Genomic DNA, 23319 nt, shown 5'->3' on the forward strand with positions numbered 1-23319 from the left:
GCAGGTGGTGCTGAGGTAACACAGTGATGCTGCTCCATCTAACCTTCACTTCTAAATCCTCAGTGTGGGACAACTGTGAGAGCATATCTGAAAACTAATCAGAAGTTTGTTTTTATTCTTTTAGTGGAATTTATGTGAGACGTCATGTGATTCTTTAACGGGAGACACTTCAAAATCTTAAACTAATAGATATCACCATGAAACTTCCCCAGTTGATTACTGACATTAAGACAATTATTTGTTGTATTACAAGTTTTCTGAAATGTTATATTTAAATATGCAAATTAGGCATTATCTAATGGTTGGCTTGTTTTTTATTACTGAATGTCTAACAACTGCACACTACAGCACCCTCACAATATTATATATATATACAGTAGATATATATACAGAGAGTCAGAAAAAATGTCATTGTATGGTGGGAAATGTCTCACTGTGGTTGTCCTACGTGCTTTATCTCCTTTCACACGTGAAGAACTACTGAAGTGAGTCTTTTTTGTCTCGTTTTCAGTAACATGATGGTCAACTTCTGTTTGTTTGTTGTCAGCAGTTGTCAAACTTCCTCTTCAGCAGCCTCATATAGAAACTAAATGACCACACAGTGCTGCTGCGTCTTCACTAGATGATTACTGGAGCCTCTGAGGTAAGACACTAATCATCAGGGATTATTAAACATCATAAAACATCACGGTTATGTTATTTACTTGTGTGTTCTGTAATTGTTTTCCAGTATCCATCATCACCACCTTGTTGTGTTTTGTTCCCTGTGATCCGGATATTCAGGTTAGTTTGCTTTTAGATTGGAGATTCATATTTTAAAAGACCCTGCTGATCTGTCAAATCGTTGTTACTAAATATCCTATATGTTATACAGTGATGTGTGTATTTTGGAAACATGTTTGTAGTAAAAAGTAAGTAGAGATACAGCAGAACACTGGCATGTAGAAATTTTAGAGACTGCTTGTATATGAAACAACGAATTTGATTTATTTGATTCGTGTACATAGACATGAATTTCCTTTTTTTTCTCTGTGATGCTCAGCACGATTTTCAGTCATTCATTAATTTGAGAGTACAATAAAACAGAATAAATACACACAGAACATAATTAACGAATCACAAGAAGCAATCAGCCAGACGACAATAGAAACATTTTTAAAACAGTTCAAGAGCGGAGTAGTTTGTAATCATGGATTTAAAATCACCTAGAGGGACAAATGTGTTTAATTTTAATGTGTTTTGTAAACTGTTCCAAGTTTTTGGCAGCACAAACCAAAACTAAAAGCAGTTTCCCCAAATTTAGTGTGACTTCAAGCTTTAGCCGATCACTTGAACGAGTTGAATAATGACTATAGGACCAAGTTAATAAGGACATGATGTATGACGTCATGTTGCCATAAAAGGCATGATAAATAAATAAAAAACAATGCCTATCACGTCTTACTGTTCGAGATGCCCACCCAACCTTTTCATACAAGATGCAGTGATGAGTAGAATAACTCACTGGTAATAAATCATATTTTTCGTGCTTTTTCCTACGAATCAATTTCCACTCCAGTCTTTTCAAAATAAAACTACTCAGGTTTAGGAAAAGATCGACTTGGTTAGGCTTAGGCAACAAACTACTTAGTTAGCTTTAGGAAATGATCGTGGTTTGGGTTAAAATAACACCATAAGTGGCGCAACTTAATTAAGGAAGTTAGGTGACAAATAACTCAACTTTGACTTCTGGTTTCACACGGGACATGAACAGTCGTCGTGAGCGTCACAAATAGATTCAATATCATATATTTCATGAACTGCTGTGAGATTGTGTATAATGTATGTATTGTTAGATTGACCCTTGAAAAGAATGCTCTGTTGTAAAAATAATTCAGGTAACCTTAAAAATATGGAGTGTCCCCTTCCTTCAAAGCACTCAGTTCAACTTGCAGTTCAACAAAGAAATACATTTTTATGTGCAAACTCATCGCAGGCATTTAACAATCAAAAACAAGACTTTTTACACCGTTGAAGGCCGTAACTTTGATGCTGGATTGAACTGATAACAGTTTATTTCCCCTCTTTTAAGTGATCAGAGATGCAGGTTCCTCGTCTGATCTTAGACACTCTGGATGAGCTCGGTGCTGCTGAGTTCAAGAGGTTTCTGTGGAGCCTGACTCAGCCGGTGCTGGACGGATGTCAGCCCATCCGTAAGGGCTTTCTGGAGAGTGCAGACCGGCAGGACACCGTCAATAAGATGATCGAGAGCTACGGTGAAGAGTCGGCTGTGAACGTGACTGTTAAAATCCTCAGGATGATGAACAACAACAACGCTGCAGAGAAGTTGAAGAAAACATATGCAGGTGGGAGTTTCTAATGATAGGAAGAACTCAGGCTCAATTCTGCAAAAAGCCTCGTTCTCAGTGGGAAATGATGCTGTTTGTTTCATCACCAGGTGCATCCACAGCTGCTCGAACCACCCCTCCTTCACCTTCCTCCTCCTCCTCCTTTGATTTGACTCCTGCTGCTGGAGCATCAGTTTGTGCCCAGGGTAAAAGTATTATCGTGGCACCCAACATCACAGGCACCAGCTCTGGTGTATCAATTAATATGAACATAACTAACTGATTCTGTTGTTGATGTTGCTTATTGTTCTTGTTATACATCAGACCGGCACATACGGGTACTTCCCTAAAAGTTTTTAAAAGTTTTTCTATCCCTTTTGGGGGATAGAAAACTGAAGATCTCATAGACGTCAATGTAATCTGATGTATGTATGAAAAAATAATACAATCTTTCTCTTGCAATTGAAAAGATGAATTCATAAGCAATACAATAACTTTAATCGATATAATAAACTCAAGGGTTTGTTGCTGCAGCCTCACTGACTTCATGGCTCCTTTCTACTTGTGCTACTGTTGTTTTTTAGCTCGTCACAGACAAACATTTCAATAGTTTTTTTACAAAAATAAAACAAAACGTAAACACAATGAATGTTACCAGGACACATGTTGTTATGCTCATCTGAATCTCGATTAGGGCCGGCTGTAGCCCTTTTGGTGCCTTTTGATTCAACCCCCCATAACCCTAACCCTAAAACATATTGCCAAGAAGTGAAAGTCAATTGTTCTTTCCATTGCAACATCGGCGCCCAGCAGCAGAGCCACGCTTCTGCTATTTTGGACTGAAAGCGACTACCAGACACCAGTAAAACGTCCGCCTACAGTGTCGTACAAAAGTAAAACTAAATTATTTGTATTTTATTGTCATATTCTACCAAAAAGACTTGTGTTTACAGGTTAATACAATATTATAAACATAATAAGTGTTTTCAGTTCAAAATGCCGGGAGCCACTGTTGTCAAAAAAACAAAACAAAACAGAGTTTCGTCTCTTTGCTTCTATACTCTTTGGCTAAACCCTGAGAACAATTTCCATTGTTTTCACTTATATTTAATAATAATAACTTTATTCCACATTTCACACGTGTTAAACATCATATCTCTGCAGACTTTTCTTTCTTTTTAATAGACTTTATTTTAAATTTGTGAACAATACAAAGAACAATTAAACCAATACATAGTTAAACAATACATATAAAGGAAATTAAGGGATAAATAAAAACAAACAAACACAAAACATGCCAGGGGTTAATATGAATAAATAAATAAATAATAAATAATAGTAACTTAATTGAAAACTTTAAAATGGGAGCACCAACTCACCGTTTTACTAGCTTTTTTGTTTTTTGCAGAAGACATTGTGTTAATATATACTGTAGTACCATTTGGTGAGGTTTAACTCTCGCAAATTTGTATTTATGAATATAAAACTTTGCAACAATGATAATGAGATTGATTGTAAAATACTCTCTCATATATTGTAATGAACCTTTAAAATAAATATATACATTTCCCAGTATAAATTCAAAGTCACAGATGAATCTACTTAATATCTCTGCAGACCTGGCAACTATGGATGTAGTAACCTGGCAACCCGGAGACTTCCATCCGACGTGGAGGTGATTCACTCACCACGTGAACACTTTCAGCCGGAAGCTCACTGTCAAAAGACTGAACCACGTGACCAAATCTAGGCCACCTAGTACAAGGTGAAGTCAAGTGTGTGGAAGTGTTAAACTCGGATTATTTGACAGAGAAATAACGCACACATCATTATCATTGTTGCAAAGTTCTACATTCATAAATACAAATTTGCGAGAGTTAAACCTCACCAAATGGAACTACAGTATATATTAAGACAATATCTTCTGCAAAAAACAAAAAGGCTAGGAAAACGGTGAGTTGGTGCTCCCATTTTAAAGTTTTTACTTAAGTTACTATTATTTATTTATTTATTCATTCATATTAACCCCTGGCATGTTTTGTGTTTTATGTAACTTTTTAAAAAAATTTAATTTTATGTTTGTTTGTTTTTATTTATCCCTTCATTTCCTTTATATGTATTGTTGAACTATGTATTTGTTTAATTGTTCTTTGTATTGTACTGCAATATTTGCACTATCTGTTTTATATTATGTTTATTTTTTGTTTATAGCTTATAATGTATATTGTATATTGGTAGATTTTATTCTAACGTTTTTTAACTATTGTATTATTATTTTTACTGCTTATTTGCACCAACAAACCGGAGCAAGTTCCTAGTGTATTCCCCATACACCTGACAATAAACAAGATTCTGATTCTGATTCTGATTAAAAAATTTTAAATAAAGTCTATTAAAAATAAAAAGTCTGCAGAGATATGATGTTTAACACGTTTGACATGTGGAATAAAGATATTATTATGATTAAATAAGATAAGATAAGATCAGATATTCCTTTATTAGTCCCGCAGTGGGGAAATTTGCAGTGTACAGCAGCAAAGGGGATAGTGCAAAAAACAAGAAGCATCAGCTAACACAGTAAAAAAGAGCTAAACAAAGTGAAACAATATATGTACCATTTAAATAGAAGGAAGTATAAAAATAGGAGTAGTATATACAGTATTGACAATAAACAGACTATTAACAAAATTGCACAAGTGGAAAATGATATTGCACAGTGAGAATGAATGAATGAATGAATGAATGAAATTCCACCTGAAAATATCAGGTTATTGTCAGTTTTTTGGTGTGTAAGTGGTCTACTGGGAGCAGTGCTGGTTGTGGAGTCTGACAGCTGCAGGAGGTATAAAATATAAAATATAAAAAAATATAATAATATATAATAAATACAATAATATAATAATAAATATAATAAAATATAATGAATATAATCAAATTAATATTATAAATATAATACAAATATAATAAATATAATAAAAGTATAAAATATAAAATATATTATTATTAGCATTAAAGGGATGTTACAAAGCTTTATTACTATTATTATTATTATTATTATTATTATTATTATTATTGGTGTAGAGATCTTTCATAAATCCTTTTTCTCCTACTGTCATATTACTACTGGATGTTTCTGCACGGTGTCGCCTTCTGAATCATATTTATGGTAGTGTAACCCGGATGTAAGAGTACCCGGATGTGAGCCTCAGCACGGCTGACGGGTTTGTCCACTCCTTGTTTAATGTTCGTGATCTGAGACCAGGAAGCAGAGCTAGCTAGCTGTTAGAGCTGTTACCTTACTGCGATGAAAACACAAAAGAAACGGACAACACAACACAAATGGATATAATATCATCATAAACGACTTACTTAAAGAACCGACAGACTGTGTTTTTAAACGTTAACATCACCGTAACTCTCTCCGTGTGCTGTTAAAGACTGTTAGCTTTATATTCATCCATCTGGCTCAGATTGAGGCTAGCTAACGTTAGCAGCTGGTTAGCTGTTAGTGATGGCTGCGGCGCAGAGAGGCGGTCTGGTGGCTGGATATCTACTGCTGCTACTGCTGGCTGGATGCAGAGCGAGGATACACAAGCTCACCCTGAAGGTACTATACTCTATATACTCTATATATCATAAACCACAGGTATGTTAGCTGCGCTGGTTGGAGTCCTCCAGACGACATCTTATATTAGCTAAAGCTAGTTAGCTGGTTTTAATTAATTAGCTTTGACAGTGTTGTTGTTGTGACAATACAACACTTCTGAGGATGATACCAGGAGCTTATCCACTACCTGTGGTGGATGGGATGTAACTAAGTGCCTTTACTGAAGTACTGAAGTGTTGAACAAATAAAATACCCCAAAATATTAGCAAAATGTCAGATTTTTTTTTTAAATATCCTAAATAATTACAGTAAAATAATATCAAAAAAACATTAATAAATATCAGACAATTATTTTTTTTAAATATCCCCAAAAATATTAGGAAAATAGTAGGAAAATATTAGCAAAATGAGTGAAATATCCAAATAATATCAGTTAAATATTTAAAAAATATTAATAAAATATTCCAAAAATATAAGTAAATATTATAAAAACATTAATGAATTATCAGACAATTTTTTTTTTAAATAGCACCAAAATATTAGTAAAATAGCACCAAAATATTAGTAAAGTGTCAGACATAAACTTGTAATATCCAAAATAATATCAGTAAAATATACAAAAAACTTTAGTAAAATATCCCCCCCAAACATTAGTGAAATATCCCCAAAAATATTAAAGTAAAAACTATCAGAAATGTGTTATTGTGACAAAAAACACTTGGTTTAAATACAAATTATAATACTTCTGAGGATGATACCAGGAGCTTATCCACTACCTGTGGTGGATGGGATGTAACTAAGTACCTTTACTGAAGTACTGACGTGTTGAACAAATAAAATATCCCCAAAATATTAGCAAAATGTCAGATTTTTTTTTTAAATATCCTAAATAATTACAGTAAAATATATTAAAACAAATATTGATAAAATATCCAAAACATATAAGTAAAATATCAGACAATTATTTTTTTCAAATATCCCCAAAAATAGTAGGAAAATAGTAGGAAAATATTAGCAAAATGAGTGAAATATCCAAATAATATCAGTTAAATATTTAAAAAATATTAATAAAATATTCCAAAAATATAAGTAAATATTATAAAAACATTAATGAATTATCAGACAATTTTTTTTTAAAATAGCACCAAAATATTAGTAAAGTGTCAGACATAAACTTGTAATATATCCAAAATAATATCAGTAAAATATACAAAAAACTTTAGTAAAATACCCCCCCCCCAAACATTAGTGAAATATCCCCAAAAATATTAAAGTAAAAACTATCAGAAATGTGGTGTTGTGTTGTTGTGACAAAAAAAAACTTGGTTTAAATAAAAATTATAATACTTCTGAGGATGATACCAGGAGCTTATCCACTACCTGTGGTGGATGGGATGTAACTAAGTACATTTACTGAAGTACTGCACTTGTATGTACTATTTTTAGGTATTATTTGTACATTATAAATATTGTACTTTTTACTGCATTACATTTATTTGATAACTGAAGTTACTTTGCAGATTAATAATACAAAATATATTTAACTAATAAATTATATTCTAATATTAGATTAGGATGAAACTTAATTGAGCCCCAGGGTAAATTGACCAGCAGTATATAAAGTCATTAAAATGAGCTCCACCTTTATCAGCTGCAACATTAAAGTGTTTAACGAATAAAATATCCCCAAAATATTAGTCAAATATCCCAGAATTAGTTTTTTAAATATCCTAAATAATAACAGTAAAATATCAAAAAAATATTAATAAAATATTAATAAAATATTATGGTATGGATGTCCTCTGAGCGATGTGAACGGCGTTACTACAGTTTTACACTCGGTGGCTCAAAGTCTTGGAAAGGGAGGAGTGAGCAGAGGGGTAACTCAGTTGGTTGCAATCTGCAACATCACCACTTGATGTCGCCAAATCCTACACACTGTACCTTTAAGTATATTATTATGTTAATACTTTAGCACTTTTACTTAAGTAAGATTTCCTTGTAGAGTATTTCTACACTGCTACTTTTACTCAAGTAAAAGATCTGGATACTTCTTCCACCGCTGTCTGCTACTGAACATGAGCTGTAATTGTTAAATGACTCAAGAGTTCGTTGCAGCAGCTCAGCTCTCCAACTTTTTATTTGCTCTTCTTCCCAGAATGAAACTCGGGTTGCCGTCGACCTCAACAACTTTGGTTTCTATGCCAACGGGACTCTGGATGTCAAAATGATCTCTCTGCGCCTCCCAGAGCAGCTGGTCAACTACAGCCTCTTCCCGGTAAGAAGTACTTATTTTTTTGTACATGTGAGTTTGTTTTACTTGACCTGCTGAACTTGTCAACAGGTTGAATCATGTTTTCAAAATGGTCTTCACGATTATAGTGACCAAAATTATCATGATTGTCAGTATTATCGCGGTATTGTAAAAATTATATACACAGTTACATTATTATTATTATTTTTATTTTGGCTGGCTTGACCGCACGTTACCGCAATACAATAACGTTTCCTGTCCATGACAGAGTTTGCATGCAGCTTTAGCCATGATGTCTAGCTCTGCTTTTGCTGGCAATGTGTGAAACCCAAAGTGTTTCCATACTTTACTGGATATGTAGTGTTTACCACGTTGGATTTAAAATGGGAGGGTGCAGGTCGTATCCACGTGGACCCTCCGCCGTTTTCTGCTTTCTCCTTTCGGCTAGTGGTGGCCGGCTGTTTGTTGTTTGAAGGATACGGAACGGATATGACGCCACGTTACAACAATAAAAGCGTAATCTTCCTTCTAGCTCTGCATAGATTCAAATAAAGCAGATACGTCGATTCAGGCATTAAAAAAATAAATTTCAAAATTGTAAAAAAAAAAAATCGCCTTACATTTTTTTTTTTCACCCCTGAAAACTGGCTCTTTTAAGTCACTTACATCATCCTGGTGCAGTAAATCCTAACAAAACTGTGTAACAAAGGTTCAATAGAAACAAATGGGCGTAGGTCAGGAAGTACTGAGAGATTGACTGACTCATTGTTAGTTTTGGCCTTTTAATGGTATTTGTAGTCATTAAGCAAAATATGCAACAAGGCCAGCCGTATCCTTTTTAAGTAATCCCACAGTGTCACCTGATTATCTTTGGTACTAACATTGCACATGCTGTTTAAGTAGAAAGAGGAAGGAAACCGCAACATCAGTTTGAGATGCTGCTAATGTTGTCAGGCCATGTGGTTAATTTTGTGTTTTAAAAAAAAAAAAAAAAACAGTGCTAGGAAACAAATCTGTTAACAAGTTGTCACATGAAGACCATAAAGCGAGTCTGCAGTTTGATATGCAGTACGTTGTGTTGTGTTGTAGATTGTTTCTCTCAACATGAACAGAGAGAACTGAATGGTTGAGTACTGGAACGCAGTGCTTCTTTTTTACTGCCTGATAAGGACTATTTGACATGAATAAATACACTAATCTTTATCAGTCCAATGAATGAAAAGAACAGACAATTTAATGTTTATCCCCCTAAATATGGAGCTAAAACATGCCCTTCAATGGCAGTGATTAATGGGCGTTATACTTTTATAAAGCTTCTTACATTGACATCCTTATTTCTTTATACTTATTAAGGCCCAGCAACAGCAAATCTGATTCACAGATGACATTTTGGCTGAGCAGGAAAACACAGGTGTCATTGATAACATGAGGAACAACTGCATTCCATGTAGAGAGTTATCTCATCTCACACTGGCACAGAATATATATGTGCTAACTGGCCGTCAGCTGTCGTCTTTGCGGTGTTTTCAAGTGCAACTTTTTGGCCAAGACAAAAGCGACATGAGGCGAGGCAACAGTCGGCCTTCATCGCCGCTAGTTCTCTGATGTCAGCCTGGTGTGTCTGGGCCTCATAAGACTGAAGGCCTTTACACACTATTGTATATATACTATATACATATATACTATATGTCTAGGGCTTTTATTGTGAAAGGTAAGAACAGGAGTAGATCTGCTCCACGCTGCCTTTGTCAAGGTTGAAAGGAGCAATAAAGTTTGTTGTCTTGGTTCGGACTACGGAGCCTCCGTGTTGTTCTTTCATAAATAACGCAACTCAACCCGTTCAGCACAACATGATTGGTTGATGCCTTTATTCGTTCCGTGAAAGCTCAGAAAATCAACCTCGTTCCGAAAAAAAGTATCGCTTTTTCACCACATAATATTCACGTTCTGTGTGAAAGTATTCATGACAGCAAAAAAAAGAGAAAAATATATTGACGTGCAAATTAATCGCACGAAAAAAACGCAGCCGGTGTGTATCGGCCTTTACAGTCTGATATTTCCACTAGCATGGCTAAAAACACATGAAATGACAAACTTAAGAGCCTTAAGGCTGGAACTGGAACACACCTCGACGACTACAGCCGACGGCCAGTTAGCACGTACGTTCTGCGCCTGCGTGAGAGGAAATAATTCCACACCAGCATGCGGCGGTAGTCTGTATTCATCATTCAAAAAGGGAAACAGGAAGACCGAGGACGGTGGATAAACAAGCCGTTGTTATGATACGTATATGATTCAAAGCAGCGTTTGCCGACCATTTTCACACCACTCTCACTCACCACTTAGCTTCTTTCCAGATGGCCATGTTACTGTGAAAGTACCTGTGTGTTGGAATGATCAGATGAGATGAAGAAAATGTGGGCGGACAATTTAGTGATGAAATGTCAGGCCAACTGAACACAAGAATCTCAAACAACCAAAATTACAAACATATATCCGCTATCAAGAAGTCAAAGATCTTTGGCTGCACAGAGAACAGGAATCCTTCCTCTGGAAAAACATCCAGGTCGTGTGAATTAGAAAACGCTGAACATGAATCACATTTTCTTCTGTATTGTCCTCATTATGTTGAGTTAAGAATATCTATTTTAAATCAAATGTCTGTTTCGGTGCACTGACGATGGCAGAATGGAACGGTTATTTAATTTTAAAGCTCATCAGTTGTCTACCTTTGATTCTCAAGCTTGGAAAAAACATCAGTAGCAACATAAATGACAAATACTAAACAAATAATGGTTTGTTTGTTTAGTATTTGTCAGTTATGTTGCTACTCCGGTTTCTGTCTCTTTTTGTTTATTTTCTAAATATTGGTGTCTTGGAAGCCTGTGTAGGCTGGGCATATTATTTTTTGCATGACACAATAATAATAATAATAATCATTCTAGCTTGTGACATGACTGGCTTCACCTGCAGTGATTTGACTGCTTGTTTTACTTGGTGGGGAACATGGGGAGCTCTTAAACGGAGCCAGAGAGATAATATATGAAGTGTTGAACAATGACAGAGTGAAATGTTGTATTTATACTGGAAACTACTCACCCGTTTACTGACCACATTTCTAACACTCTCTTTAGGTTGGTTTCACCCTCTCCAGGTCACGTGTGAATGGAGTCCTGTCCTACACAGTGAGTATATAAATCATTAATTTTTCTGTTGAAAATTACACACAGTTATTATCAGCAGAGGTGGAAGAAGTACTCACATCTTGTACTTCAGTAAAAGTAACAATACCACAGTGTAGAAATACTCTGTTACCAGTAAAAGTACAAAAGTATCAGCATCAAATTATACTTAGAGTACCAAAAATAAAATGACTCATTCTGCAGAATCATCTATATTATATTATTGTATTATTATTATTGATGGATTAATGTGTTCATCACTTTAATGTTGCAGCTGGTAAAGTGAAGCTATTTTAATTATTTTTTGGATATTTTACAAATTTTTGTCTGATAATTTATGACCATTTTCTGCTATTTTACTAATATTTTTCTGCTATTTTACTAATGTTTTTTGGGATATTTTGCTATTTTCTTTGGATAGTTTGCAGATATTATTTTAGATATTTTACAAGTTTATGTCTGACACTTTACAAATATTTTCCTGCTATTTTTCTAATACTTTTTGGACATTTTACGATTTTTTGTTTGATACTTTATTAATATTTTTCTGATATTTTACTAATATTTTTGGGATATTTTACAAATGTTTTTTGGATATGTTACTGATATTATTTTGTATATTTTACAAATTTTTGTCTGACACTTCTAGTTTTGTCTGGTATTTTACTAAGATTTTTTGGATATATGAAACATTATTTCCTGATAATTTATTAATTTTTACTGATATTATTTTGGATATTTTACAGATTTATGTCTGATACTTTACTAATATTTTTTGGATATTTAACAAATTTTTGTCTGACACTTTACACATTTATATAATGTATATAATATCTTTCTGATATGTAACTAATATTTTGGGGATATTTTACCAATGTTTTCCTGATCATTTATTAATATACTGGGATATTTCACTGATATTATTTTGGATATTTTTTACAGATTTATATCTGATACTTAACTAATATTTTTTGGATATTTTACAATTTTTTGTCTGATAATTTATTCATATTATCTGATATTTTGCTAACATTTTGGGATATTTTCCTTAGTTTTTCTTTAATATTTTACTAATATTTCTTTGTATATTTTACTGATATTATTTTTGATATTTTAAACATTTTTGTCTGACAATTTGCTAATATTTTTCTGCTATTTTAGTAATATTTACTGGCAGAACATGGAAATACTTAAGTAAAATACAAGTACCTCAAAATTGTATTTAAGTACAGTACTTGAGTAAATGTACTTAGTTACTTTCCACTACTGACTATCAGACTTTTTTGTAATTTAATGTTGACGGAAAACGTGTGTGTGTGTTATGAATGTCAGATATTGATGTATCAGGTTATTTCAGGGGAGGTTTAGTGGTAACGTGCAGCGGCTGTTTAAATGTGAATATTTGATGTTGTTTTTTTGTTTTTTTTCGCCAGGCGGAGGAGACGGAGACGTGCCCACTCACTCTCACTAAGTTCACCAACAACGAGCCTCTCATTCTGTTTCTCATTGATATCACCACGCTCAGGTGTGTACATGTTTCAGCACCAGTACTCACAAGTGTGTTACTGTGCCCTGGCAGCCTAATGTGAAGGATGACTATATGATGTGTGTTTGTGTAGTGTCAATGTGAGAGCTATGGGCGACCAGGACAACCTCTTGATCGCAAAGGCAAAGGCTGAAGCACCTAAAAGTAAGTGTCGCTCACACTTTACAAACCTCACAAAATCACTCAGCGTTTTGCTTCCCTTTGCAGTCATATTTAAAGGGAAAGTTGTGGTGTTACCTAAAAAAATCTAGGTATCTAAAATGCATTTAGCTGGTACTCCTGTCTGTTTCTCCAAACTCCATCTACTGTAGGTAATACACTGACTATGGAGAAGTACCTCTTACAACCACACTGAGAAACACCACAACTATCCCTTTAAAGACCAAAATGAATGATGGGATCATTTTAAACCTTTGAGAATTTAAACATATTCAATTCAACCACCATTTTGTGAAACCCGAGGAATGTGACGGAGTAGCTTGGTGTGTCCTGTATTTGTTTCCTGTAGATCTGAGGAAAGCCAGAGATGCTCCTGCTAATGATGATGCTGCTGTTACACCAGTTGCACCACATACACCAACAACACAAAGTGCAGAGACTAAGGAGCTTCAGAACAATCCGAAAGTTGAGTCTGTGGGTCAGAAGTCAGTAGAACAGCCAGAGGCTGCAGCAGAAGCTACGAAGGTGGAGGAAAATGAATTCCAGGTAAGAGGTGTAGGTGAGCCTCTATTAGGGGGTGGCGGTATACCGGTTTCATCACCATCAACGGTGTCACGTTCGGCCACGACATGGATTTTTCAATACTGTCATTACCGTGATAAACACACACACACGTTTTGGTTTAGCACACACACACATACGACGGAAATACAACACCTGATAAACTATGTCACATCCACACAGGTTGTCTATGGTTACGTACAGGCTACCGCCGTTATTAACCCACATTAACAGGTTAGAGCAGCCACACAGACCAGGTGAGCAGTGTGGCTGCAGCTGCTCGTACGTGTGTGGCGTCCACACAGACAGCATTGCTGTTGCAGAGCTGCCAGCCCTCAACACATCGTTTTCACGGTCTATTTTGGCGGAGAAATGCGCGCATCACTCGGAAAAATTAGGCGACACACGACCAATCTCTAGATTAGCCGCCCGTAGTCGAGCCACGCTGCTCGCAGTCCATGTGTCTTCTGTACAGCACCGGTCCAACAGCGTGACTCTACGCTGGATATTTTCAATCTCTTTCTTCATGTGGGTTAAGATGTAAAAGGTTCTTTCAGCTTTCTGTTTCTTCAAAGATGTAAATTCAATTAAATGTCATATAATTCCCAGTTTAGCTGTGGTGAAAAGAGGTGAAATAATAAAACAACAGTAGGCTAAATGTGTGAAAAAACATTTTGTTTTCGAAATATTCTTTATTTCTGAGATCCAGGTTGCTCGACAGTTCACTCACAACTGAAAACAACAGCATGACTCTTATTATTAACTCTGAATGAATCACATTACATTTACATTATGGGGCAGGCTACTCCTCCAAAAACACACGTAGGTTTAAAATCAGTTTCTAATCTGTGTTTGCTTCCAGCTGGATAAGGTCAAACAACTGACGTTGGCTCTGGACAAAGTTGACGGCTCGTACAACTTCAGCGTAAGCACACCTTTGTTAACCGTTCTACGTGATGTGAAACAATCTGTGATGTGGTTCACTGTTGCGTGACATGTTCTCTTCTCTCCCACAGTTCCACATGGTGGTCGGCCTGCTGGCGGAGGGTCTGTACAGCCTCAAGTTCCACTACTGTCAGAACCGGGTGCCTGGGATCAAATTCCCCTACTCGTTAGCTGTAAGTTGAGCGTGTTTGTGTTAGCACATGGATCCTCAGTCTATGCGGAGGTAGAAGGAAGTTACCGCTTTTATTGTTGTAGTCTGAGTAACGTGACGTCATATCCGTTCCGTATCCGTCAACTAAAACAAACCGCAGCGAGCCGAAACGAGAAAGTATAAAACGGCAGAGGATCGGCGTGGATACGACCCGCACCCTCACATTATAAATCCAAAGTGGTTAACACTACACATCCAGTAAAGTATGGAAACACTTTGGGTTTCACACATTGCAGGAAAAGCAGAGCTAGACATCACGGCTAAAGCTGCATGCTAACTCTGTCATGGACAGGAAATGTTATCTTATTGCGGCAACGTGCGGTCAAGCCGGCCGTCACTCTCATCTCCGTGGTCATATGGGCCGACGCTACAACTGTAATATCGAATCGCAATACATATCAAATCGGCACCCAAGTATCGTGATAGTATTGAGTCAGGAGATAGGTGTATCGTCCCAGCTCTACCTCAGGTGTGTGCATGTGTTAACCTTGATGTATCCTCTGCAGGTGGAGGTGACGGAGAAGAATCCAGAAGGCTACCTGTCTGCGGCAGAAATCCCTCTGTCTCGCCTTTACATCGGTATGGCTGGAGTCTTCTTCACTGCTGCCATGGTCTGGGTGTACACACTTATGAAGCACAGGTACGCAGACCTACACTAATGTGTCGCAGAATCTTACAGCTTCTTTATTTAAAGATGCTGAATCACTTTGCAGAGTCATGTTTTTTTTAATATCCTGTGAAGTTGTTACAACACCCACATTATAACAAGACTACAGCCAAAGAGGCTCTGTGAGGCTTTGAGCTAAATGCTAACAGCATATTAATAAAGATTAAATATTATTATTATTATTATACCCGTGCCCCTGTGTGCTTTTTTTACAGGTACAGCGTGTTTAAGATCCACTGGCTGATGGCAGCGCTGGCCTTCACCAAGGCCATCTCACTGGTCTTCCATAGTGTAAGTACACCAGCACTGCAGAGCAGACAAGGGCTGGACCATATGGCCAAACAATATAAGGTGGTCGCGCACATCCGAAACCGTAGTAGGCCGCTGCTGGACCAGTAGAAGACGGCACGGAAAAACGTAGAAGAAGGTCCACACACTGTAGCTCCCTTAAGTGCAATTTATTGGCACATCTTAGTTAGCTCACATGATGTGACCAGAGCGTTTACCTTTTGAGATGGCGTCTCGGTGCAGAGAATAAATTGTACTTAAGGGGAGCTACGTGGGTGTCGGGACCTTCTTTTACATTTTTCATTGGACCATATGGCCACACACACATTTAAATCAATAATTATCATGATATGTATTTAATAAAAATATTAACGCTCAATTTACAGTTTTTTTGTGACCAAATTATTATTGGTTTACCTTTTTCCCACTTTTGCATTAATTATGGAGTCATTACATATGAAAACCAAGTAACTGAAATATTGTTTTGTTAGGGTTAGATTCGTTTTTTAACATTTATTATTATTACTATATGTGTGTGTGTATATTTAAGGCCCGAGCACGAAAGTGCCAGGACCCAGAAAGTGCCAGGACCCAACGGTGTCCTGGCACGAAGTGCAAGGAACCTATTGTTTTTCTGCAGATTATTATTTTTCTGCCGGGAGATTGCCTTTTTTTTCAGCATGATGTTCATTTATACATAAATAAATGGTGTAGTTTACAGTTTTAAGAGTGTTCTCCTCAGGTAAGAACCCTGAAGAAACCACAAGGTTAATTATTATATAACATACAATTATTTATTATCCTTTGAGCATATGTTAACTTCCGGTTAGGTCAGAATAATTGAATCGTGCGTCTCTTTTATACTTTCCAAATGTTATCGGATCGCATCGATCAAATTCAAAGTCATATCGTTCAAAACTATTAATCAACCGTTTTATCCCAAATGGTGCCCAAATTTTGTGAATCTCACCGTTGTGAAAATTGTCACAAAATCATTTTTATTGTGTTTTAGTAGCAATGTGTGTGAGTCACCTCTCCCCCTTCACTCACTCAGTCAGATATACAGCTGCTAGAAAAAGCTTTTTTTCTCTCGGCCTCTCAGATCAACTATCACTTCATCAACACTGAGGGGCATCCTATCGAAGGCTGGGCCGTCATGTATTACATCACACATCTGTAAGTACCATTTCTCCAGGAGTTTAAAGTTATCATTTGGGGTTCATTTGTAACAGTGACTTTGTATTGATGTGCTTTCCAGGCTCAAGGGGGCGCTCCTCTTCATCACGCTGGCGCTGATCGGCACCGGCTGGGCTTTCGTTAAATACATCCTGTCTGACAAGGAAAAGAAGATCTTCATGATTGTCATCCCTCTGCAGGTGTGTGAAACAGTAGTTGTGTGTGATTATCTACACTGGGTGAGTTTGTTTTTGTGACCCTGCTCACCCGTCATCCTGCAGGTCCTGGCTAACGTCGCCTACATCATCATCGAGTCTACGGAGGAGGGCTCCAGTGAATACTACCTGTGGAAGGAGATCCTGTTTCTGGTCGACCTCATCTGCTGCGGCGCCATCCTCTTCCCTGTTGTCTGGTGAGTGTGTGTGAGGTCACATTTTCCATTTTAAAAATCTGTTGAAAAATTGAATTAAGACTAGTGTTGAGGCGGGTGTATAAAGTGGCTGGCTGTTTCCACAGAGGCTAGTTGAGATAAGAGGATCTTCATGGCAAAATTGGGCACTTTGGGAACTGTTCTGCATCCAAACTGCCTCATTTTCAGAGCATTTTGTAGGAAAAATATTCAATTTAAAGTGTTACTGCACACTGAACCCTCTGAGTCCTGCAATCCTGACCGACTTTACTGTCTTTCAGAGGCTGTATCAGCTTCTGTTTTAGAGCTGGAGTGAAGGTACTGACATCATATGAAACTAGAAAACCTAAGGAAACCAACCATGTCATGCTAGCTTGTCGGGAAAGAGGTTAAATAACGCTCCAAAGTTGGGCTAAATTTTAGCGAGGAAAAACTGGCATGGTCATTTTCATGGATGTATAAAAGGTTGTGTCCTGTTCTTTTGCCCTGCGTGTCAGTAAATAGCCTACAACTCCATTAAATTCTGTTGATGTCATGCTACTAGCACTACTAGCTACTGGCTGATAGCCGGTTGTTTGGGAACAGAGACGTTAATACATCCACCACGGTACAGGCTTACAGCATACAGCCCATGGGTGTATTATAAGATAATAAAAGTGATGAATTACAGCCAATATATCCATTATTACAGCCGCATACAGCTAGCAGGAAGCTGGCAGAACCGGATATGTCTTCGTGCAGGACGGTGCAGTCCCGTGGGTCTGATGCACGTTCATTATGCCGAGGAAAATAACTCTGGATTCAGCTGTTAGTTCATTTTACAACTTTAAGGACATCATGATTTAAATGATGGATATTTAAGTGTTCACACTGGGAAGTTGATTCACCTAAAAAAAATGATCCTCTGATTTACAGACGTCTCTTTATACATCCATGGACACAGACTCATCGGAGTTTTCAGTTCAAAATGGTGGCAGCGCCATCTAGTGGCTGTTGTCAAAAAAGCACCAGAGTTTAGTCTGTTTGCTTCGAGACTCTTTGCTGCGGCTCAGACCTTGGGGAGAACTCACACTTTAACACACTAACAGCAGTAGGAAAGAGATCAGGTTGCCAGGAAACCAAAAGTAATGCTTGAAAGCAGGAGAGATGACAGGCTGGAGGAGCGGCCCCACCAGCCAATCAGAGCTAAGTCGAGCCATGGCGTAGGTTCCCCTCTTCTCAGCTGATCGTGAAATGCAATAAAACAAGTCCAAAATCTCCAGGTAGAAAATTACAAAGTCAAGGATTTATTTTTTCTAATGAAAAGGTGTTAATGGACCATGCATGCGTTAACCCTTAACGGTAAATACCGTTCAGTCAGTCTGTGTGCAGGTGTGTAGTTCTCAAACATACTCTGTCTTTACAGGTCCATCCGTCATCTACAGGAGGCTTCCAGCACCGACGGCAAAGGTGAGACTCCTCATCCGTTACAGCCAGACGCTTCTATGAGATTCTGATATCTTTTTATTAAATTTGGTCTCTGTCTCTTTCAGCTGCCATGAATTTGGAGAAGCTCAAGCTCTTCCGGCATTATTACGTGATGGTAAGAAGGAGTTGAGCTCAGCAGTGTTTGTCTTCTGTCCCCGACCTGAGCCTGACATCCTGCGCCACACACAGTGTTTCTGATGCATTGGGTCGTCAGCGAGAAAAAACTGTAACCTGATCAGTTGTTTATTAACCTAATCTGAGCCTTAACCCCGAGGTTAAACCTACAGGAGACCTCACGCCTCATTGCAACTTCAAGCAGAGATAATTTTTCTTTTCTTTTTTTGTTGTAATCATCAATCTACGAAGACACACTTAAGCTGGGTTTCCACTAAAAAGTTCCTGGTAATTTTAGTCCCGGGACTACTTTTCAAAGGTTCCTTCAGCCCACTCTTGTCTACGTTTCCACCGCGGTCTAAAGACCTGTGAAGTTTAGGCAAATTAGTCAGCTGACGTATGAAGAAGCAACATGACATGTGACGAGGGCTGCTGGTGGTCACAGCAGTAAACATACTCTGCAGCCTGCAGCTCAGTGTGTCCGCATGTTTACTCTAAAAAACGCTGGAAAAATAAACCTTACTGCTGCATAGATTTACTGATGAACGTTGGATGTAATGAATGAAACTAAGAGTGTCTGTCTCCACAGTAAATCATCATCATCATCATAAAAAATCGCTCAGAGCGGATATGTCATCTGAGCGTGCAGGGCGGTGCAGTCCCGTGGGTCTGATGCATTTTCATTATGCCGAGGAAAATAACTCTGGATTCAGCTGTTAGATCATTTTACAACTTTTAGGACATAATGATTTAAATGAGGGTTATTTAAGTGTTCATACTGGGAAGTTGATTCACATACAAAAAAATGCTCCTCTGATTTACAGACGTCTCTTTATACATCCATGGACACAGACTCATTGGTGTTTTCAGTCCAAAATGGCGGCAGCGCTACCGTTATTATACCACTATGAAACGCTGGGATAAAGCGCTCGCCAACGCCCTGCGGCTGCTTTTCTGACAGAATAAGACGCCATATGGACACAGGCCCTAAATCAGTCCTAGAGTCCTTCCAGAGAGCCAGAACAAAAGCTTTGCAAACAACCCCCACATACTGTCGGACGGTTCTGACAATGCATACCATTGTTCTTTGTCACAAAGCTAGTTTTACTGAGCTGGAGCAAGATGGTAAAGGAAAGATCCAGTTTGGATTAAAAGCCACATTAGTTCAAGCATCCAACTGTGTGTACATTTATTAAATATTGTGTTTTCTTCTTTTCAGATCGTGTGTTATATCTACTTTACCAGGATCATAGCCATTCTGCTCAAGGTCACTATGCCTTTCCAGTGGCAGTGGTGCTACGAGGTGAGACGACAACAGACGATGAGCAGAAACTATTTGACTTTATGACTTTAGTGAGCGCTTGTTTGTCAAAGGTCAAAGACATCCTGTCGCTTACGCTGACTCAGCATTGACCGGGCTGCAGGTTTTATTGGATGTCTGCCAGTAGGATGTTTGCATACACATCACATCACATATATTGTTCCGAAGATGGTCGGGATGTTAGCATTACAGGGAGGAGAAAATGTTTCAAGCTGCACTCATTAAATCACACAACCGTTTATACATCAGGGATTTCTGTTTGAATGGTCTGATGCCAGTAATGAAGCTTGTTTGCATGCTTGTTGGGAAGAAATGTATTCATCATGTCTTTATACTGTCTCTACCTGCTGTCATTAATCACACTGTCCTGCTTCTTCAGTTTCTGGTGGAGGTGTCCACTCTGATCTTCTTTGTGTTGACGGGCTACAAGTTCAGACCGGCGTCCAACAACCCATACCTGCAGCTCCCCCAGGACGAGGAGGACGTAGAGATGGATGAAGTGTAAGCACACACTCCCTTTATTTACAGGCTTATTTATGCCTCTACATGTCGTACACACCGACCCTTTTACAGTTTGCAAACAACGATACCGTAGGTAGGTTTAGTTTAGTTGATTACTTTATTTGACAGGGACAGTGCATATTGCCAAAATGCAGAACTCGAGGCTTCAAAACCGCAGTCCACAAATAGAGATGGATAAGATTAGAAATATCCATCCATCCATCCATCCCTCCTTCCATTTTCTTCTGCTAATACCAGGCCGGGTCGCGGGGGCATTAGGCTTAGCAGGAAATTCCAGACGTCCCTCTCCCCAGCAACGTTTTCCAGCTCTTCCTGTGGGACCCTGAGGCCTCTTACCAATTTGCCGTGCCCGGAAAACTTCCAAAGGGAGGCGTCCAGGAGGCATCCTGATCAGATGACCGAACCACCTCAGCTGGCCACTTCCGACGCGAAGGAGCAGCGGCTCTACTTCGAGCTCCCTCCGGATGTCTGAGCTCCTCACCCTATCTCTAAGGCTGAGCCCAGCCACCCTACGGAGGAAACTTATTTTGGCTGCTTGCATCCGCGATCTCATTCTTTCAGTCACTACCCAAAGCTCATGACCATAGGTGAGGGTTGGAACGTAGATGGACCAGTAAATCGAGAGCTTCCGGCTCAGCTCCCTCTTCACCACAACGGTCCTGTACAGCGCCCGCATAACTGCAGATGCCGCACCGAACCGCCTGTCCATCTCCCGCTCCATTTTTCCCCCGAGATACTTGAACTCCCTCGCTTGGGGCAGTGACTCACTCCCAACCCGGAGGGCGCAATCCACCGGTTTCTGGCAGAGAATCATGGCCTCAGACTTGGAGGTGCTAACTCTCATCCCGACCGCTTCACACTGCAAACCGCCCAATGCGAGCTGAAGGTCACGGTTCAAAAGATTAGAAATATTATCCTGGCAAAACCTCTCAGGGCTTCCGTACATAAAAGATTAATAAAAGTTTGTATTTATTTTTCTCTGTTTGTGTGTTCAGAGTGACGGAGTCCGGTGCACTGGAGGGCATTTCCAAAGTCAAGAAAACGTGTAACGGACGTGAGCGCCAGAAAGAGTCCACCTTGTGAACGGGAAGCTGCATCTTTGGGGAGGGGGGGATCCACTAAACACCCCCAGACCAGCTGGTACTGAGGGGTACACACGGACCAAGGCACCCCCCCCACCCTCCCAGTGACTGCTTTCCTGTTGAAACTCATGGAGTGGTTGCAGTGGTCGTGTCCACTGTCTGGCTATGCAAAAGAATAAACACTTTGTTGGACGCTCTCCTTTTCCTCGGAACAAACTCCACCCAAAAACTCTGAGAGGTTTCAGACGGAGACGAGTTCCCGCCACATTGACGGTGGAGATCTGGAGAGGAGCTCTGGTGTTCTTTAGTTTTCATTCCTCTCTCTCTCTCTTTCTCTCTCTCTCTCTCTCTCTCTCTCTCTCCAAAGATAACCATCATTTTAGACAAAGACTTGCTTTCGGGTGTGTTTCTATCAGCTATTTAAAACGGTACTTCTGCTTAGTTGTACCTTTCTGTGTGTGACGTGAGTACAGGTGTGTGTGAATGTGAGACGACACAAGACGATGGCCCGTACTCAGGTAAAAGGCTATTCAGTACACATTTAACATGTCGTTTCTTCTTCCTGCTATTCAGGGTCGGTTATACATCTTCATCACCAACACTGGACACTATATGTTACTCTTCTCCCCATATGTTTGATTAGTATATTGAGATATACGGAAGAGGCTGTATATTTCATTATATGTACTTATTGAAATGTTATATTTCAGTATTATTGTTTCTGTTGGAGAGGAAAGAGTTCCTCCCAGTCCGTCACATGGACCGCTGCTGTAATTTAGTGCTTTAATGGTTATGCGTTCATCCCAGATGGCGACACAAATAAATCAGTCTCTCAGTGGTCCGACTCGTCTTCAACGACGGCCTTCTGCTTTGTTTTTTTCTTTTCCTTTTTGGCCACGCTGTGCCGATCTGGGCAGAGAAATGACCGACCTGATCATTTTGAATTTGGCTTTTTGGTTTTACCTTCGTGCTCTTGATGTGAAGCTTATTTTATTAATTATTGACAACTTATTGGTGAAGATATCAGCAGGGTAGATGGCCATTTGTAAATAATTTACAGAGACACAAAAGGATGGCACATAACATTTCATAAGAAATGCATCTAGACGGTAATGACACAGGTTCAGGTAGAGGGGTTTGATTCCTCCAACAGGCGGAGGGGAGGAGTAAATGTGTGGAATGAAGGAGAGACTACTGAGATGTAACCAGAGACACACCTGTACAGGTGTGACAGACGGTCAGTGAGTCTCCAGGAGGTAACAGGAAGTGAACCAGTTGAGCAGAAAAGGTTTTGTGCTTGTTTCAGAGGTTTGATGTCTGTGTGAACTGTCACAATAAAGCTGGAAACGTCTCAAATGAAGCTCTTATGTCTTCAAGCTATTTTTTTTAGGGATACACTGATCTGACTTTTTCAGTCTCGATACCGATGCTGATACCTGGGCTTTGGGTCTCGTCCGATACCGAGTACCGCTCTGATACCA

At 38.6% G+C, this 23319-nt stretch overlaps 1 protein-coding gene and 1 long non-coding RNA gene across 2 annotated transcripts in view; one reads left to right on the forward strand and one right to left on the reverse strand.

Annotated features, from left to right (window-relative positions):
* LOC141765002 (uncharacterized) overlaps nt 1-23319 on the reverse strand; it is a 228867-nt gene that overhangs the window by 205397 nt on the left and 151 nt on the right. The gene's annotated exons all lie outside the window — the stretch shown is intronic.
* On the forward strand, nt 5561-23198 carry gpr108 (G protein-coupled receptor 108). The gene is made up of 18 exons (XM_074630761.1): nt 5561-5934; nt 8093-8212; nt 11323-11373; nt 12804-12895; nt 12990-13060; nt 13425-13621; nt 14499-14561; nt 14653-14754; nt 15299-15432; nt 15675-15750; nt 16850-16923; nt 17006-17123; nt 17205-17335; nt 18738-18781; nt 18865-18914; nt 20133-20216; nt 20614-20735; nt 21752-23198. The coding sequence occupies exons 1-18, from the start codon at nt 5839-5841 to the stop codon at nt 21837-21839; spliced, it is 1713 nt and encodes a 570-aa protein (XP_074486862.1). The 5' UTR covers nt 5561-5838; the 3' UTR covers nt 21840-23198.

Source organism: Sebastes fasciatus, chromosome 3 (genome assembly GCF_043250625.1).
Source record: "Sebastes fasciatus isolate fSebFas1 chromosome 3, fSebFas1.pri, whole genome shotgun sequence".
Taxonomy (NCBI): Eukaryota; Metazoa; Chordata; class Actinopteri; order Perciformes; family Sebastidae; genus Sebastes; species Sebastes fasciatus.

What these genes read in the sequence shown, in the direction of transcription:
- gpr108 (XM_074630761.1), top strand. Translation starts at nt 5,839, where the DNA reads ATGGCTGCGGCGCAGAGAGGCGGTCTGGTGGCTGGATATCTACTGCTG. An exon ending in TACACAAGCTCACCCTGAAG is followed by an intron (nt 5,935 to 8,092) that starts GTACTATACTCT and finishes TCTTCTTCCCAG; the next exon opens with AATGAAACTCGGGTTGCCGT. An exon ending in TTCCAGCACCGACGGCAAAG is followed by an intron (nt 18,782 to 18,864) that starts GTGAGACTCCTC and finishes TGTCTCTTTCAG; the next exon opens with CTGCCATGAATTTGGAGAAG.